A 20,142-nucleotide genomic window follows, 5' to 3' on the forward strand; every position below is an offset into this window, starting at 1 on the left:
ACAAGAATTGAGTGTTGAAAGTAGATAATGTTATACATGATAATCTTACAGCATCTGCATTGCAAACCACAATGCCTAAAATGAGAGAGAGAGAGAGAGAGAGAGGAGAGAGAAGAGATTGCTTGCCAAAGAGGCAAACTGAGGTGGTGGATGGTTTGGGGGATGGGAGGAAAATTGGGGACACCAGTGCAATTACACTGGTGGAGGGATGGGTGTTGGAACATTATATGACTGAAAACCAATCATGAACAGCTTTGTAATCCTCTATCTCATGGTGACTCGATAAAAATTAAAATATTTATAATAACAATAATAAAATTGGGGGCCAGAGAGGGCACTTACTTTGCAGGGAGCTGACCTGGGTTCGATCCCCTGACACCCTATATGGTCCCCTGTGCACCATTCAGGAGTGATTTCTGAGTGCAGAGCCAGGAGAAACCCCTGAGCATCATTGGGTGTGGCCCCCAAACCAAAAATAATAATGATAAAAATTTTGAAATCTTGTTGCACGTAATACTTTCTTTTTTTCCTATTAAAATTACTATTTTTATTCAAAAATATACACACATATATCACTTGTATCACTTGTCATCCCGTTATTCATCAATTTGCCAGTAATATCTCCATTCATCCCTGTCACATGCAAGTGTAGTGTAGCCCAGTGGCATCTGCTCACACCAGGAACAGGAAGAGCCTCAAACCATTTATTTAGGGTTTTTTTTTTTTAGTGCATGATTTTTTTTTTATTAGTGAAACACCATGAGGTACAGTTGTAGATTTACAATTTTTTGTGCTTGGGTTTGATTATACAATGATCAGATACCCATCCCTCCACCAGTGCCCATTTTCCACCACCATGGATAATATCCCCCCACCCCCAACCCCCCATTCCCCCCTGCTTCTGTGGCAGGGCAATCCCCTGTGTTCTCTCTCTCCTTTTGGGTGTTGTGGTCTGCAAAAGAGGCATTGAGTGGCAAACATGTTCAGTCCATAGTCTACTTTCGACATGCATCTCCCCTCCTGGGAGGATCCTCCAAACACCCTTTATTTGGTGTTCCCTTCTCTATCTGAGCTGCCCTTTCCTCTAGAATGCCCGACTGGCCACTAAGCTATGGAGTAATCCTCCTGGTGCTGATCTCAGCTATTCTTGGGTATTAATCTCATATTTTGTTACTTTATATCCCCCAGATGAATGCAATCTTTCTATGCCTATCCCTCTCTTTCTGACTCATTTCGCTTAGCATGATACTTTCCATGTTGTACCACTTGTATGTAAATTTCATGACTTCATCTTTTCTAACAGTTACATAGTATTCCATTGTGTAGATGTACCAAAGTTTCTTTAACCAGTCATCTGTTCTTGGGCATTCAGGTTTCTTCCAGTATCTGGCTATTGTAAAGAGTGCTGCAATGAACAAACAAGTGCAGATGTCACTTCGACTATACATTTTTGCCTCTCTGGGATATATTCCCAGGAGTGGTATTGCTGGGTCAAAGGGGAGCTCAATTTCTAATTTTTTGAGAATCGTCCATACTGTTTTCCAGAAGGGCTGAACCAGTCGACATTCCCACCAACAGTGAAGGAGTGTCCCTTTCTCGCCACATCCGCACCAGCATCGGTTGCTTTTGTTCTTTTGAATGTGGGCCAGTCTCTGAGGTGTGAGATGGTATCTCATTGTGGTTTTGATCTGCATCTCCCTGATGATTAATGATGTAGAGCATTTTCTCATGTGCTTTTTTGCCATTCGGATTTCTTCTTTGAGAAAGTTTCTGTTCATTTCATTGCCCCCTTTTTGGATGGGGTTGGGTGTTTTCTTCTTGTGGAGTTTAACCAGTATTTTGTATATCCTGGATATCAACCCCTTGTCAGATGTGTATTCGGCGAATATCCTTTCCCATTCTGTAGACTGTCTTTGTATTTTGGTCACTGTTTCTTTGGAGGTGCAGAAGCTTCTTAGTTTAAGATAGTCCCATTTATCTATCTCTGTTTTCACTTGCTCGGCCAGTGGCGTGGCATCTTTGAAGATACCATTAGCTTCAATGTCATGGAGGGTTTTGCCAACTTTGTCTTCAATGTACCTTATGGTTTCTGGTCTGATGTTGAGGTCTTTAATCCATTTTGATCTTACTTTTGTACATGGTGTTAGGCAGAGTTCTGAGCCCATTTTTTTGCATGTAGCCGTCCAGTGATGCCAGCACAATTTGTTAAAGAGGCTTTCCTTACTCCACTTCACATTACTTGCACCTTTATCAAAGATTAGATGAGCATATGATTGAGGGGAGATGTCAGTGTATTCAACTCTATTCCATTGGTCTGCAGTTCTGCCTTTGTTCCAGTACCATGCTGTTTTAATTAGCACATAATATTTTCTGACCACAGATTGGCCAAGGGTAACCGAAACCACAGGGTGGGGAGGGGGGAGGGCGAAGGGGGGGGGGGGAGGGGGGAATTGGCCAATAGGGGGCGACATACATACCCACATACTCAGAAAATGGTATTTTACAAATGCAGAGAGATCACTAGTTCAGACCTGGTCCAGTTCCTTCTCTGACTTGGACTTCGACACCTGGGCTCCACCTGCTGGCCTGCGACCCTCATCATCACTGACAGAATTTCAGATACGAAGATCGTGTTCCTAGGGGCATTGCGACTCACCATTTTTCACAAGGGATCTACCACATAGTTTTATTTAGAAAATTTATTTAGAAAATAAATTGGCCTAGGATTTACAAAACTATAGCCAATTTTTTGGGTTTTTTTTTTTTACTTCTGGACCGCACATGGCACGCTTTGGAGCTTGGGGGTCAGTCCCCGTGGTGCTCAGAAGACCATGCACAGCCTGTGTTCAGCCTGCCGAGATGGCCCTCTGGCTCTGGGATTTTTATTTTTCATTTATTATACCAAAAACAAGAGATTAAACCTTTCTTTTTCGTGTTTTGTTTTTGTTTTGTTTGTTTCTTGGGCCACACCCTCCTGAGCTCTATGCTCAGGGATCACTCCTCGTGGTTCACATGGGACCATAAGGGATGCCTGGAAACAAAACTGGGTCAGCCACATACAAGGCAAATGCCCTATTCACTATACTATCTCTCCAGCTCCCCAACTTTCTTTGTTGATATATTCCCAGTTCCTGAAATAACAAGCACTAGAAGTTGTTGGAGAAATGTTTAATGCCAGAAAACAAGTGAATGAAAGTCTCTATATTTTATTATACTTATTTTCGCTATTCCTTTATTTTTGTAGACCGTTAATATCTAATTAGTGTTTAAATTCATTGACTTTTGATAGGCCATCTGGTTCAGCCTCCAAAAAAAATTATTGAGTCATCAAAAAACATTTTTTTAAATATGCTCTCATGATTCTACAACTTAGCATCTATGACAGGAACACAGAAACATTAATTCTAAAAGTTATATGTACACCTATGTTCACTGTAAGTCTCAACTACATGTTGAAGACATTTAAATATGAGTTTGCTACTCCCGAGTACATAGTCAGGAGTAGCCCCGGGAGCACTGTAGGGTGTGGTTCAAAAACCTGAAACTAAAAATCACTTAATCACTTAACTTCCCGTTAGTCATCGATTTTCTCAAGCGGGCGCCAGTAACGTCTCCATTTGTCCCTGTTGCGTGCTAGTGTAGCCCAATGGCATCTGTTCGCTCTGGGAACATGAAGAGCCTCAAACCAATCGTTCATGATCTTGACGAAGAAGTCTGACCATCTGGTAGGTGGGCGGCCATGCGGTCTTTTGACATCCCGTGGAATCCAGTCAGTAACAGCTCTAGTCCAGTGGTCGTCTTTAAATCTCATTACGTGACCAGCCCATCTGATTTTTGACACCTTGGCAAATGAGACAGCGTCCCTGATTCTTGATCGTCGATGGAAGTCGGAACCCAGGATTTTTTCTCTTATTTGAGTGAAACGTGATATTCCAAGCATAGCTCTTTCTATTCTTCTTTGGGAGACCTGAATAGCGTTCTCATCCTGTTTGCATAGGGCCCAGGTCTCTGAGGCATATGTTAATGCAGGAAGAACAGTGGAATCAAAGAGATGTGCTCGGAGCCGGAGGTTCTTCGTCCTCTTAGCTATTTCTTCGACGTTCTTGAAGGCGTTCCAAGCTGCTCTCTTCCTCCTGCGCAGCTCGGGTGCCAGGTCATTTGTCATGTTGACTTCTCAACCTAGGTACACATAGCTGTTGCATTCGGAGATGGTCGTTCCGTTGAGAGCGAATGGGGCATCAGGAACGAGGCTGTTTCTCATAAACATTGCCTTCGTAAGATTCAGCTGTAGTCCTACCTTTCCACACTCACAGTCAAAGTCGGCCAGCATTTGTGCCGCTTGGCTGATGTTTGGTGTTCTTAAAACAATGTCATCAGCAAAGTGGAGGTGGTGTAGTTGCCAACTATCTATCTTCACTCCCATTCCTTCCCATTCCAGTCGTCGCATGATGTTCTCGAGGGTGGCACTGAAGAGTTTCGGTGAAATGGTATCACCCTGCCGAACCCCTCTCTTGACATCAACGATCACTTCCTTGTAGAATGGTGAGATCCTGGTAGTGAATCCGCAATACAGCTCACGGAGGATCTTGATGTATTGGGCTTGAATGCCCTGATTGGCTAGGGCTTCCATGACCGCTTCTGTCTCAACAGAATCAAAGGCCTTCTTTAAATCAATGAACGTTAAGCAGAGCGGCATCTTGAACTCCCGAGAAACCTCAATGAGCTTGGTTATCGTGTGGATATGGTCGATGGTGCTGAATCCTTTGCGGTACCCTGCTTGCTCGCATGGTTGTCCTTCATCTAGTGTTCTGTCAATCCTATTTAGGATGACTCGAGTGAACAACTTGTAGATGACAGACAATAGGCAGATCGGGCGATAGTTGTCAATGTCATGGATGTCTCCCTTCTTGAACAGTAGTACAGTCCTGCTGGTTTTCCATTGGGATGGAGCCTTGCATTCAGACAGGTAGCGAGTGAAGAGCCGAGCCAGTGTATTGATGAGTACTGACGGCAGGTTCTTCAGGTGTTCAGGTCTGACCTTGTCTGGGCCGGGTGCTGTTTGTTTCTTTACCGACGAAATGGCGTGTTGGATTTCAGAAGGGAGAACGTTGGGAACGACGTACCATATTTGATAGGGTTCAAATATGGTAACACCTACAAGGGTGATTAGAGGTCGCCCCAAAAGCCTCTATCCCTCTCGGAAAGACTGGCAAGCTACCGAGAGTATTCCGCCCGCACAGAAGAGCCTGGCAAGCTAACCGTTGTGTATTCGATATGCCAAAACCAGTAACTACAACTGGTCTCATTCACCTAACCCTGAAACTAAAAATAAACAAATAAAATTGTCCAAGTGTAGGAAGTAAGTAGAAAAACAAAGGAAAAAGAAGACTCTGGGCTGTTTTTGAACTTCTGCTTTTTTGGTTCACTTTAGGGGTCACACTCAGCTGTGCTTGGGTCTTAATCCTGGCTCTGTGCTCAGGGATCACTCCTGGCAGGGTCAGGGGACACAATGGGACACAATGCGAACCCAGTTAGCAGTGTCAAAGGCAAGTTCCCTACCTGCTGTACTATTTCTCTGGCCCTGTGAATTTCCATTTTCCATGGTAACGCTGTGGATCTCTATCAGAATATGGGGAACTCCCCCACCCGCAGGACTAAGTTGCAATCACCGCGTGGAATGACAGGCCATGGGACCAGGGTGAGGTGTACCACCATACCTGCTCTATCTTGGTGAGGAAACAGTCGATATAGTCTCGAGGGTTATCATGGTCCAGGGACTTCTGGTGTTCCCTCACCTTTTCCAGAATGAACTGTTTCACACCATAAAGCCGTTCTGCAAAACGCTTATGCTCCCCAGGGAGATGTCTCATGACTGCTGGAAACAGATTGTATATCTAGATACAGGAGGGGAAATGACACCAGGATTTAGCGAGTGTGAAGAGACCCGAGATTCTGAGCCCTCTCTGTGGATCAGATATCCAGCTCAACCCCCTTTTGCCATCTCTTTTGCCTCCCTCCAAGACACGGGACAGCTCCTCTCCATCTCCTAGATTCCAGCCATTCAACTCAGCCAACTCTGGAGTCTAAGAGGGAGAAAAGGTGCTTTGTGGCCTTCAAAGAAATGTGGGCTGTGGAGGTGTCCCATTGGGTGGCTGCATGAGCCCAGGGAGCCTGGGTGGGCTGCTTGGGTTGACTAGCAAACCTTGGGCCTACCTTGTTCCATGGAGAGCTTAACCGTCTAAAATTTTCCATCAGCAACTTCATCAGGAAGAGGAATTTCTCATCCTTGTACTGGAAACGCTCGTTGAAGAGAATGGAGCAGATGACATTGCAGGGAGCACAGGCGAGGAGGAAGGTAGGGTCGAAGGGCTGAGCTAAGGTGAGGAAAGAACACTCACAACCTGGTGTTGTCATTAGGCTGCATCAGAATCTTGAGAAGGGGGCCGTCCACCTGCTCAGGGCTACACGTGTGGTTTATTTCCTCTGAATCTCTTCAAATTGGGATGTGATCACAATATCTATAATAATGCTTATACCATATGCTAGGGCTGGAGCGATAGCACAGCAGGTAGGGCATTTGTCTTGCACACGGCCGACCCAGCCGACCCGGGTTTGATTCCTCCACCCCTCTCGGAGAGCCCGGCAAGCTACCGAGAGTATCTCACTCACACAGCAAAGCCTGGCAAGCTACCCATGACTTATTCGATATGCCAAACACAGCAACAACAAGTCTCACAATGGAGACATTACTGGGCCCGCTGGAGCAAATCGATGAACAACGGGAGGATGGGAGGATGGGAGGACAGGAGGACCAAAGGCTAGGTAATATCATACTCTGCTTTAGCAGCATGACTTTAAGGTCTGGGGAAAGAGTTCTGTGGCTTGGAGCACATGCTCTGCAAGCAAGCAAGCTGAATTCCATCGCCTGCACCCGGTCCCTGGAACACCAAGCCAGGTGGGGGCTCCCAAGCCCAGAAATAAATCAAAGAAAAGAATGTTACTTTACTAGATGAATAGAGCAACAGTCGTGATGATAAGTAATAGCAAAGTGTATGTGCTGCATGTCAGATATAGAGTCGGTATTTTGCAAACTATTATTCAATCCTCTTTCTGGCTGTTGACTCTTGGCCCCATTTTTCAGTTGAGGAAAATGCATCTTAGTACATATCCAAATGTACATCTCCACTAAAAAACGCTGGCGTTAGGGAATGAATCCAGATCAAAGGATTCCAGAGTCCTAACTCACAGCTTTGGATCATTTTTCTTTCTTACTCCCACACCCCCTTTCCCTCATGAGTAAAGAGCATATTCTGCACCCTGGAGAGCCCAAATGAGGAGCTTGTGCTGGGAGCTGTGGGGGTCAGAAGTCCCAGCCCCAAGGGCTGCCTGCTGGAACTCACCCTGTGTTCTCCTGAGCTCCTCCACCAGCCACTGTGCTTCCTCCTGGATCCTCTCCTCCACGCTCCTCTTCCCCATCCCAAAGTTCCTCAGGGTGCTGAGGGTGAAGCGCCGCATCTGTTTCCACCTCTCACCATGGCTGAAAAGGATTCCTAGGGATGAGGAAAGGGTTGTATTGGATTTTCTCCTCCAGCTCATCTGTTGTGTCTGCCCTGAATACTCTTCAGTGCTCATTCCCAGCGTTTCGGCAACTGGGAATGAGAGAACACCAACTTGTCTGCAACGTGCATGCAATACTTGCCATAAAGAAAATAAAATTTAAAGAAATTCAAGGAACAGGAGCCAGAGCAATATCACTGGGGGAGCATTTGCCTTGCAGGTGGCTGATCCAGGTTCAATCCCCAGCACACCCTTAATGGTCCCCCAGACCTTCCAGGAGTTATCTCAAGTGCAGAGCCAAGAAAAGGTCTTGAGCACAGCCAAGTGTGGCCACAAAACCAAAAAAAAAAATGTCATCAGGAGCTGGTATGGCAGGTAGGGCACTTGCCTTGCATGCAACTGACCTGGGTTGATCCCTAGCATCCCATATGGTTCCCTGAGCACCAACAGGATTGATTCCTAAATGCAGAGTCAAGAGTAGCCCCTGAGCACCATTAGTTGTGGCTCAAAAACCTAGGGGGAAAATAAAACCAAGAAAATAAAACCCACCTATGAGAGAGATTATTCTGTATCTATCTCTTTCATTCTGATTTCACTCGGCTCTCGTTCCACCCATGTTGCTATAAATGGCATGATTTTGTGTTTTCTTAGAACTGCATAGTAATCCTTTGTGTGTACACACACACACACACACACACACACGCACAAACTTCTTGAGCCACAGAGTTTCATTCAATAATTAAAAATTTAAATAAATTGGTAAAAATCAAACTCAAAATCAATAGGGCCGCAGAGGGGGGCAGCAGTGACGGAATCAGATGAAAAGGGAAAAGTTGGCAGGTGCAACGTGGGTCAGAGTTTCTGCTTTTGTTAAAAATAGTCCCAAAGAGTGTTGTATTCTTACAACCTCTTTTCCCAAGGTTTGTTTTCGTAATTCATCTCTAATCTGTGGTTTCCTTCTCCCCGTGATTTTTCTGTTAGAGGCTAAGCAACTTCAAAGCAGATAATTTTTGCGTCTATGCCTCATTTTTCCCCAAATTGATTACAACAAATGTTAGCCTAATCTGAATAAAAAGAAACAAAGAAGCAAGGGAGCTCAGCAGGCTCCTTAGAAGTGCTCTTATACTCTTTTCTCGGTACAAAACCAGTTGTTGTGTCTTATGTACCTCCAGGCGTTACTGTGTCCCAAATCCCCCAATCTGGGCATCTCCTCATCCCTCTGACACTCTCCATTACACATAACCATTCTCAAGTCCATCTCCAAAATCCGTCCCTTCCTCTGGTGCTGGTGATGTAGGCAGGTAGATAGGGAAAGGCTCTCTGCAATGAAACAAAGTCTCATAGAAGAAGAATTCTAGGACCATCCCACCCTGTGGAGACAGAGAATAAGGACTTGATAAGACCATCCCCAGACCCTGAAGATATGGGCCTCCTCCCCATGAAATTTCTCCTTTCCGAGAACCCCCCTTTCAATCCGGTTGACTCCAGCGACCCAGCCCCAAGGAGATTCCAGGACATTCCAAGTCAGATGATTCTCGAACCCCCTTTCAATCCGGTTAACTCCAGCGACCCAGCCCCAAGGAGATTCCAGGACATTCCAAGTCAGATGATTCTCGAACCCCCTTTCAATCTGGTTGACTCCAGCGACTCAGCCCCAAGGAGATTCCAGAACATTCTGAGTCAGAAGGATCTATAAGAACCAGCTCGAGAGCCCACTTGGCGCTCTCTCCACCCTCGGAGAAGCCCGCGTTCCCTCTGGACGTGTTACTCTCTCTCTCTCTCTCTCTCTCTCTGCTTATCCCTTTCTCTCCCTCTCCAAAAGCCTCCAAATAAAACCTGTTACTTCACTGCTTGTCTACTCCTGAAATTCTTTTCTGCGAGCGAGACAAGAACCCCAGAAACCTCGGGTATGGCTTGGGACTGGTCTCTCCTTTCCTGCGAAGAGCAAATTCTCGCCCCAGCTTGAGTCCGTGGCTCCCCGAGCAATCGGGTGGCGGGGATTAACTCCCGTGCCGAGAAGATCAAGTGGACTTCAGGTGTGGCTTGACGGCCACCTCGTGGGGCTGGCGGGGCTCAGGCCCGTGCCGAGCAGGTGCTCACTGCAGACTTTACTGGTCCTAGCCTACCCAGGGTTCCGGGTGGCAGAGGCAGGTGAGGAGAAAGTGGCTGTCTTTCTCCTCCCCACTTCACATAAGTCACCCGTGGGGCCCACCGACATCACTGGGAAATGTACACTGATGGAGGGATGGGTGTTGAACACAAAAAAACACTGTATGGGGGCTGGAGCGATAGCACAGCGGGTAGGGCGTTTGCCTTGCATGCAGCCAACATGGCCAACCCGGGTTCGATTCCCAGCATCCCATATGGTCCCCCGAGCACCGCCAGGAGTAATTCCTGAGTGCATGAGCCAGGAGTAACCCCTGAGCATCGCCGGGTGTGACCCAAAAAGAAAAAAAAAGAAAAAATAACCTGTATGATTGAAACCTAATCATGAACAGCTTTGTAAGGGTCTAAAAAAAAGAATCCGTCACTTCCTGGTCAATGCAAATCATATCACCACCCTCAACTGGTTTTTTGAAATCTAGAAAAGTTACAATCATCTTGAGGCCAGTTTCCTCTCTAGCTCCACTAACTCTCAAGTTTGCTGATTACTCAGAATCAAATACAGACCGTCATTCTAGTGCTACCAAAAGCTTCCAGTGGATCCCCACCGTCAAATCTGCACCTTTTAAACTCTTTTGCCATTTCCTCTATCTAAGAAAGCGGCACAGCACTGCTGCTTAACTCCACTCATTCACTTTACTCTTCCTTTGCTCATATGTCTGCTCGCTCTGCTTCTTGCTCTCCCTGAGAACCACTTCAAACACCCTCTGGTGGAAATCCTTCCTGGCCTCCTCCACAGGAGCTAACCTCTTCTTCCTTTAACTTGAAGCCTTTGCACTATTTACCTTTTCTACTCTGTGTTATCACAGTTTGATGGTTGTGCTACTCCTGTGTTCAATTTTGGTCTTTCCTGAAGTGACTGACTCATCCCTATGCCCCATGACCCAAGCAAAATGACTTCGTGCCCTATGCAGAGATGTTCAGCACACACTAATGTGACTGTTCATTTCACAGCTACTGAATCCTCAGACTTTGAAAAATCATTGTGCCTGCTGCAAACAAGACGGTGGCAAATTTGGTGCATTTCTCTAGCTACTTCAGGAATCCCACATATTTTATTTATTTTTTATTTTATTTATTTATTTATTTATATTAGTGAAACACCATGAGGTACAGTATAAACTTACAAATTTTTGTGCTTGGGTTTCAGTTATACAATGATCAAGTACCCATCCCTCCACCAGGGCCCATTTTCCACCACAAGGGGTCCCAGTATCCCTCCCACCTCCCATCCCATCCATCCCACCCTGCCTCTGTGGCAGGGAATTCCCTTTTGTTCTCTCTCTCTCCTTTTGGGTTTTGAGGAATCCCACATATTTTAGAAGTTAAAGTAATACTTATAGCAAAAAAGAATAGTTAAATTGCCTTTGATCTATTCATTGCTTGCCTAAGAACTTATACGAAGAAATAATTTGACAAATAATGCAGAGTTTTATACTGCAATGACATTTAAGAACATTGTAATCAAATGAAATGTCAACAGTAGGGTAAGTGCCAATTATACAAGTTATACAACTATAATTGAATATTGATGAAAGTTAACTGTGAAAGTGATGATTATGAAAATTATGTGAAAATATTTTAACTGTTAAAGTTTTTTTAAGTATGAAAATATTTTTGTAAGCTCTAATTAAAAGACATGCCAAATATGTATCATGGTGTGGAGACACCCCAGAAAATGAAACTGCTAGCTAACTGAGACAGGGGACTTAGTGGTTAGAGCTTGAAAAATATCTGACTGTTCAAATCTCTGCTCCAACACTTTATTTGGGGCAAATAACTGAACTTCTTTAGCCTCACCTTTTTAATCTATTGAATAGAAATTTTAAAATCTTTTTCTCTTGGAACTAGTGTTTTGGCTAATTATGCCAAATTAGATAAAACCCTTAGTGTAATATCCAGTACATAAGACATACTTAAAAAGACAAAGGATATGGCTCAGTGTAGAGCACAAGCCTGGCATGTAAGAGGCCCTGATTTTGATCCTCAATACGGGTGAGGGGGGGGGTAATCAATTTATGATAGGTGTTCTACAGATGTTCTAACAGTCACTTAATTCAGTAATCACTCAGTTTGGTGATAGCTGATATTTATTAGAAATAATTATTCATGGTGGGTCATTGGAATATTTTTCTTTTCAAATATTAAATGTGGTTTTAATATCACCTTTAAGTCAAAAGGCAATTATAAATCTAGTTAAATTATTTATTAGTCCCTGAACTGAATGTCTGATCATGATTAAAATTTGTGCTATGCATTTATTCCTCTATGGATTTAATGATTTTTCACTGCTCCCCTTCTATATGCCAGATTCCAAAAATGCTGCCACTATGAACACTTTTGCTTAGGTTTTTCTCGACCTCCTGGACTATTTCTCACATTAGGTCTCTAAGGAAGCCTAACTGTTGAGGGAGGAGCGTGGAAAGGTGGCTGAAGTGGGGTGCAGAGGTATCCTCCGAAGGGACTGCATGTCCCCAGGGATGCACCCGGTAGAAATGGGTCTCTTAGAGTCCACTCAGGATCACGGGCTCCTGAAGCTTTAAAAGAGAACATCTGAACACTTAATCCAGGGAAAATGGTTTGAAGGAGACGGAGATGTGGAAGAGCCCACACCAGGGCAAGAGAGCCGGATCCCCACCAGCCACAGAGCTCTGCTGCCCCCTTCCGGCGGGAGGACCAAGAGGAGCTTGGAGCTGGGCCTGCTCCAAAGGCTCTGGAGCATCAGGTCCTGCGGCTTGCAGGAGAGGCCACCACCGACCGCATCTCTCACTCTCCTCTCCAGCCACACGCGGACCTCTGGCTAGTGCCTCTCATGGCCTCATTTCCTCCTTTGTCTGCCCATGGCATTGGCTGTCCCAGGTGGGGAAGTAGCCCGGGACCTAGGCGGTGGGAGTGTGGGGGGTGGGGGTGGGGGCGGCTCCCTTGCCATCTGGATATTACACAGCTGGCATCCCTGTTCCTGCAGCCTGGTAACATAATCAACATGTCAAAAGCTCTTCCTGATTGCTAATCAGGCTCAAGCTCAAAATACCACTTCGGGGTGTTTCTCCTCTCCTTAGTCCAACAATTTAATTAACATCTTAATTCTACTTCTTAATATTACTTTGTATGGACACAGTAAGAGATACATTGAGTTTGTAGGGTGGCTCTCCTGGGGACATCTCAGACTACAGTGCTCAGGCCAGATTAATCTTTCCTAACCCTAGCAGAATCCTATCTAGTTGTTACTTTTTGGATCACGACAGAATTTGTCCATGACCATGCTCTTAACTTATAGTTAAGTATTATGGCACTTTTGGCTTGGGCCATTTCAATTCCAGGGTAGCTCACAGCTTGCCCTGGGTCCATCCAGTCCCTCATCGGAACCCTGCTTTTGGGGTGCTAGGAAGTAAGGGCAACAGAAGCTTAAGTCAAGAGAACAGATTCCCAGGAGTGAATATTATTTGTAGTCAATTAACTCCCAAGTTACAAAGTATAGCATTAACTGTCTTCTTGTGTCTATACAAAAAGGACATTGTTCTGAATTAACTATGCAAGAGACTTAAGGAGAAGAGAAAAGCAATATTTACAAGTTAACAGAGTCTGATTAGGAAATAAAAGTGACTGACCAGTTGAAAAGGCAGAGCACAAAGAAAGAGGTTACAAATAAACACACAAGAATGGGAGCACTGTGATGAGAGTAACCCAATAAACCTAAACTCCCTGTGACAAGGCAGAAAGGACAAACCAATGTTATCCTACACCCAAGCTGATTCCTGCCCCCCCTAAAGAAAACTAACCTGGATTTCCATGGGAAACCTACCTTTTCCTTGCAGGGTATCATCAAAAATTGGTATAGCTGCTCTTTCAAAAAAGTCTTCCCCCTGATCAATCAGAGCCTCCTTCACGGCATCATATCCATGCAAGACGACGGTAGGCGAAGGTCCCAGGTGTAGAGTGAAAACGGGGCCGTACACTTTGGACAACTGGAAAGACATGCCAAGTGGTGGTGTCAATGCCTTTGGAACTCTCTCCCTTCGAGGCTCAGGTGGAAATTGAATCATGATCTCGGCGGGCCTGTGGGGTTCAGTCTTCGCCCCATTTTAGGAATCTGACTGGGAGACACGTCATAGGTTCCTTCTTTCCTTCATTTGCTAAAGGCGACCATGGAGCAAATAGTCACTGAGCCCCTCTCCTGTGTCAGACCACACAACCCAGCGACAATCCAGGGAGTCCAGTAAAAGGGAGAGGCGTCACCAAACAGACCACACAGGTGGCACAGAAAGGATGCAGGCGGGGACTGAGGGAGGCACTGAATGAAACCCAGAGGACAGGAATCTGTGAGAAGATGAGAAGGAAGGAAGCAAGGAGAGTGAGGACTCAGGGCAGAGCCCACGACATGGGGTATGAACTTCCCAATGATAAAATATCATAGCATTCTTCTGAGAAATAATGAGACGTTCACCAGCCTGGGCTGGGGCAGCAAAGCTAAGGATAAACTCACGCAACAGAATTCAAAGTCATTTGAGATCATGACAGAGGATATAGAATGTTACAGAAACATATTTACTAACTTGTTGAAAAGTCAAATCACACTTGAAAGTCCTTTTTTTAAAAAAAAATCCATTTGTACAGGATTTGCACAGATGTAGCACAGCAGGTAAGGCATTTGCCTTGTACATGGCCACCTGGGGTTCAATTCCTGGCACCCCATCTGGTCCCCCAAGCACTGCCAGCAGTAATTTCTGAGTGCTCAGGTATGACCCTGCACATCACCGGGTGCAGCCCAAAAAATAAACAACAAAAAGTTCCGTTTGTGTATTATGATTCCCCATTTTTATGACAAGTATTTCAAAGAGGCAAAAGTCCCATTATTTCTTTTCCTTTCTACCTTTTCTCTTCCTGTTAGCATGCATTTAATAGATGCTAAATGTCACTTCTTTCTCTCTCCCAGAAAGTAAGACCTACTTCCTTTGTTCTTCAGAATGAGAGGAGAACCTCTGTATTTTGAGGCACAGACTGCTTGGGCCTCCTCTCTCAACCTCATCTTCAACTGATGACTTTTGTTCCCATTTCGTACAAGAGAAGATACCAGGAAGGAAGACAAATTCCCTGTGCTACTCACCCCTCTTGCACCTGAGGGCATAGTCTTTCTTTCACTGTAAACAATTTTAGGATACTGCAAAAGGCCCAGCTCCCCAGCCTGTAAGTTCTAATCCCTTCCATGCGCTGTTCCCCTCCCTTTTTTTTATTAGCAGTTGTGTTTTTTTTTTAATTTTTATTAGTGAAACACCATGAGGTACAGTTGTAGACTTACAAATTTTTGTGCTTGGGTTTCAGTTATACAATGATCAAGTACCCATCCCTCCATCAGTGCCCATTTTCCACCACCAATGATCCCAGAATCCCTCCCCCGGCCCCGATCCCACCTTGCCTCTGTGGCAGGGCATTGCCTTTTATTCTCTCTCTCCTTTTGAGTGCTGTGGTTTGCAAAAGAGGCATTGAGTGGCAATCATGTTCGGTCTATAGTCCACTTTCAGCATGCTTCTCCCCTTTACAGCAATAACTACCAACGTCATTCCAGTCTCTCTCCCCCCGACTCTTGCCAACTTGGTTCAGCTCTCTGCGTCTCTGCCTCTGGCTTTCAGCTTTCACACAGGAGACCATGCAGTGCTGGTCTCTCTTGCGTCTGGCTTGAATCACTTAGCATAATGTCCTTCAGGTTCATCACTGTTGTCAATAGCAGGATTTCCTTCTTAAGGTTAAACAAAAGTATGCATGATATCTATAGATAGCACTGTAGCACTGTCCTCCCGCTGTTCATCGATTTGCTTGAGAGAGCACCAGTAACGTCTCCATTGTGAGACTTGTTTTTGGTATATCGAATATGCCATGGGGAACTTTCCAGGCTCTGCCATGCGGGCGGGGTACTCTTGGTAGCTTACCAGGCTCTCCGAGAGGGGCAGAGGAATCAAACCCAGGTGGGCCATGTGCAAGGCAAATGCCCTACCCTCTGTGCGATCGCTCCAGCCCATCCTTATTATATGCAGAAGGGGAATCAGAGGCTGAAAAAGAGAGTCAGGGAGTTGTCAGAGCAAGAAGCAGGCAGAGACAGAAAAGAAGGGTGAGTGAGAATCCAGAGGGTCAGAGTCAGAATCCTGGGATCTGGCATCTAGATATAAATATATAAATAACAATAAATATATAAATCTATAGATGCAGATATTTAGGTCGTTAAGGAAAATATATTCTTAGATAATAAACTCCTGAGCTATGGGGCCGGAGTAATAGTATGGTGAGTAAGGAGCTTGCCTTGCTCATACCGACCTTGGTTCAATCCCCAGCAACTCATATGAAAAACTAAGTCTTCCCAGGAGTGATCCCTGAGCACAGAGCCAGGAGTAAGTCCTGAGCACAGCTGAGTATGTCCCACCCCCACACACACAAAAAAAATAGATAATAAATTCACAGTGATATCTTCCCCCCAGAGATCATTTGCAGAGGAGTGAGTATCTGTTAGGATAGCAGGGTTGGGCTATGTTGGAATGACGATTGCTCTTTAGCAAGAGAATGCAAAGCATCCCACAAACCCTTTAGTGTAAAACAGAAAAATCAAAAGGACCTTGACTTGATTTTGTTTTATTTCAGGACCATAACAAGCAATGCTCAGGGGCTACTCCAGCTCATTGCTTGATACTCCGTCATGCCAAGCAAGTGCTCCAACCCACTGAATTCTCGCTCCAGCTCCACATTCATTACATTTTTATACTTGCTATGCTTGCCTCTCGGCAAGTTGAGAGGATCAGAAGCCTTTCAATGAAAACTAAGTTCAGACCCCAGGATTTTCTCCTTCATTAGATTTCGATCTATACCTCAGGTCAGGTCAACATCCCTTTCTTTATGCCCTAAAACAATCCAGTTGTTTTCATTTCTGTATTACAAAGTATGTCATAATACAGAGATAGGCAGCCAAGAGGGCCCCAGCAGTGAGGAAGAAGCAATAAAGGGGGGCTGGAGTGATAGCACAGCGGGTAGTGCATTTGCCTTGCACATGGCCGACCTGGGTTTGAGTCCTAGCATGCCAGACGGTCCCCGGAGCACCGCCAGGAGTAATTCCTGAGTGAAGAGCCAGGAGTAACCCCTGTGCTTCTCCGGGAATGACCCAAAAAGAAAAAAAAAGATAAAGAAGCAATGAAGGTCAGAGTTAGGCTGCAGGGGTCTTGAATAAACCTGAACACCAGCTTCTTACCCAGAATCATCAGCACCACTGAGACAGTCTCCTTACCTTGGAGAAAGTTGCATGGATGTCCTTGAGGTTTACTTGAAAAACATTTCCAAAGAAGGGAAGAGGCGTTGGACCAGGAGGGAGTCTTGCCAGACTGTGATTTCTCTTCTGCACATACAGGAAAAGGAGGCAAAGGAAACAGATGATGAGTGCAGGGCTGGTGAGAACCAACAGCCCCATCCCAGCGACTGGATGGTAGCACTGCCCTGGTGGCGGGTGTGCTAGCAAAGGTTTGGCGGGTGGGTGGGCCTGGCTGCCAAAGGGAAAACAGAACTGCAATTGATTTGAACTTTATCTGTTTTGCTGAAGTCTGTGATGAGAAGGCATATCTCACCTCCCTTTCACTTGCCAAATCTGCAACTTTTGATTTTCTAAGCATCTCCATTACATAAGCTTTCCCTCCCTTCCTTTTAGCAACTTTATAGTTAACTTATTAAATACAAAGCTGCATTCCCCACCCCCCCATAATTTTCTTAAATTGTCTCATTGGAGTGGGGAAAGATCATATATCCTGAGACCAGATTTCTGGAAAACACTAGCTGTTTGAGTAGTAGTTTTCATCAAACATCATTTGGTTCATGTGTCATCTGTTAAAAGTCTACTGTGTCCATCGGCGTGACAGCAGAGACGTCACTTTGAAAAGGAATACAATTCTAAAATGAGCCACAATGTGAATGGATCTGGAAAACATTAAGTGAAATAAACTAGACATCCCCCAAAAAAACCCAAATATTGTATAATTCCAATTATACAATGTATCTTAAGGCTGGAGAGATAGTACAGTGGGTAGGGGACTGGCCTCACACATGGCCAGTTTGGGCTTGATCCCCAGCATCCCATCAGGTCCTCCAAGCACCGCCAGGAATCATCCCTGAATGCAGAGACAAGAGTGAGCCCTGAGCACTGCCAGGTTGTTGGAGTTCTCCCTGGCACAGCTTCCTGACCATCTGGGCTGCAGGGCTTGATCGAGAGCCTGAGACTTGGCCTGATGAGGTTGAGTGGGTACCAGGGGACCCAACATTCCCCGACAGTATTGCTTGTTGGCCTTGTCATTGCCAGTGGCTGGGGCTTGACGATGGGGGAGCTGACACTTGTGGTATCTGTAAAAACTTATTGTTCTGCCTCTGCATAGATCATAGAGATCCAGTGACACTCTGTCCCACGTAGATTTCATCTTCCTCTCCCTGTCTCGTGCTCCTCACGTAATGCATTCCTTCCTACGCCCCTATATAACTATTGCTCTCCCCAAATAAACTTCGTCACTGGACCAGCATTCTATGGTCAGGGTGGATGGTGTCTCCCAGCTCATTTCTCGAACCTGTGTCTCAGAGCTATTAGCCTCTGACCAGAAAGATAATCTCTCTGTTCCTAGGTTTTTGGGTTTTTTCTTTCTTAATGAATCATTGTGAGATACAGCAGTTACAGACTTACAAACTTTCATGATCACGTTTCAGTCATACAATGATCGAGCATCCATCTCTCCACCAGTGCCCATTCTCCACCACAAATGTTCCCAGTATTCCTCCTGCCATTTCCCCTATTCCCTCCTCTCCCCTCCCCCCTGCCTCTCTGGCAGGCACATTCTCTTTTACTCTCTGCTTTTGGGTGTTATGGTTTGCAATATAGGTAGTAAGTGACCATCATGTTTGGTCCATAGTGTTCCCAGGTTTCTTAGTTGCATCAACAGCAACACCAGGTGTGGCCCCCCAAAGCAATAAAAAAGTAGAATTCATAGACATGGAAAGCAGACTAGAGATTATGGGTGTTGGGGGGGTGTCTATGCTCTATGGTACGGAGCTGCTGTTTGGGCTATGGGGGCAGTTTTGAAAATGAATAATGGTGAAGACTGCACAAAATCGTCAAGGTACTAACGTCACCAAACTGTCCATTTAAAAATGGTCAAAATGGTAGAAGTTATATATCTATTCTACCAAATAAAGAGAAATATTTATTAAGTTGGCATTTGAAAATTATCACTCATTTGCATTTGTGTTTTAAATAACTGGTGTAACTATTTTTCTGTGATAAATCTGTCACTTGTAATGTTTCAAATTCTCTATTTTTTTATGTGAAACTTAGTTGTTCTATAATCAAATACAATTTTAAACTACAAAAACCTACTGTGGTTTCCTATTTTTTTGGCAAATATATTTTTTAATTGTTAAGAAATGAAAGAACTATTTAGCAGTTTTAACTTTACTGACTGTTCATGAATTTCAGTCATTGCTATGTATCTTCCACAGCAAACTGTTAGTTTTCAATAAACAAAATTGCTTTTAGCCAGCAGCCTTGCATGTATGAGGCCAAGGAGGGCAGGAAGTACGGGGTGAGCCACGGGCAAGGGAAGGCTAGCTAATGGAGAACCCAGGAAAAGTCAGAGGGTCATAGATTTTATTCTCCTCTATGGAACCTCTATGGAACCACTACCCACCAGGACTTTTACTAACTTGGCTTCAAATATTTATTTGAAAATATTTTATGAAATACGAAAATACTTCATAGTCAAACATTTGAATATTTCATTCAGAGTCATAGTAAATTATTGACTTTGCAATATTTGAAAAGTTAGGACTTTAATGTTGTAAGTAGGTGAATAAATAAATGGTTTGAGTAAAGTGTTGGGAACAGGTAGTTTTTGTCCTATTTATTCATCAGTTTCCTGCTTACAAGTCCAGAGAGGTGTCTTGCTTTATTTTTAATAGCCATTTTAATTTATTATTAAAACTTCATGTTTTTACGGCAGTGTTAGGCTCACAGCAAAACCACAAATTTCCTTAGTGCCCCTCCCCCACGCAGTCACACGACCCCACCCCCAACCATATCCCTTGGGTGGAACATTTGTTACAAATGATGAAACTTTAGTGACACAACATGGTCATCCAAAGTACATGGTTCACATTAGGGTTCATGCTTGGTTTTATATACTTACTGGTTTGATAAAAGCATAATGACTCATGTCCACTATAATTATGCCAGAGAATTTTCATGCTCCTGAAAACACCCATGTTCTGCCTTTTTATTCTTTCCTCTTCCTAAGCCCTGGTTAACCATGATCTTTTTGCTGGTTCTATGATTTTTGCCTTTCCCAGAATGTTACAGAGTGGTAAGGATCTGCTATGCAGCCTTTCCAAATTGGCTTCTTCCGCAGAACAATGGGC

The 20,142-nt window shown here is 44.6% G+C and overlaps 1 protein-coding gene across 1 annotated transcript in view; it reads right to left on the bottom strand.

Annotated features, from left to right (window-relative positions):
• Positions 1–17,277, bottom strand: part of LOC130029919 (cytochrome P450 2C23-like) — a 29,045-nt gene extending 11,768 nt beyond the window's left edge. The window contains exons 1-5 of the mRNA XM_056121026.1: positions 16,985–17,277; positions 13,523–13,685; positions 7,401–7,550; positions 6,214–6,374; positions 5,718–5,894 (exon numbers count right to left, since the gene is read on the bottom strand). Of these exons, the coding sequence (XP_055977001.1) occupies positions 5,718–5,894; positions 6,214–6,374; positions 7,401–7,550; positions 13,523–13,685; positions 16,985–17,164 (831 nt within the window). The 5' untranslated portion in view covers positions 17,165–17,277. The remainder of the gene's footprint in view (positions 1–5,717; positions 5,895–6,213; positions 6,375–7,400; positions 7,551–13,522; positions 13,686–16,984) is intronic.
• Positions 17,278–20,142: the final 2,865 nt, after the last annotated feature.

Source organism: Sorex fumeus, unplaced genomic scaffold (assembly GCF_029834395.1).
Source record: "Sorex fumeus unplaced genomic scaffold, SorFum_2.1 ptg000043l, whole genome shotgun sequence".
Taxonomy (NCBI): domain Eukaryota; kingdom Metazoa; phylum Chordata; class Mammalia; order Eulipotyphla; family Soricidae; genus Sorex; species Sorex fumeus.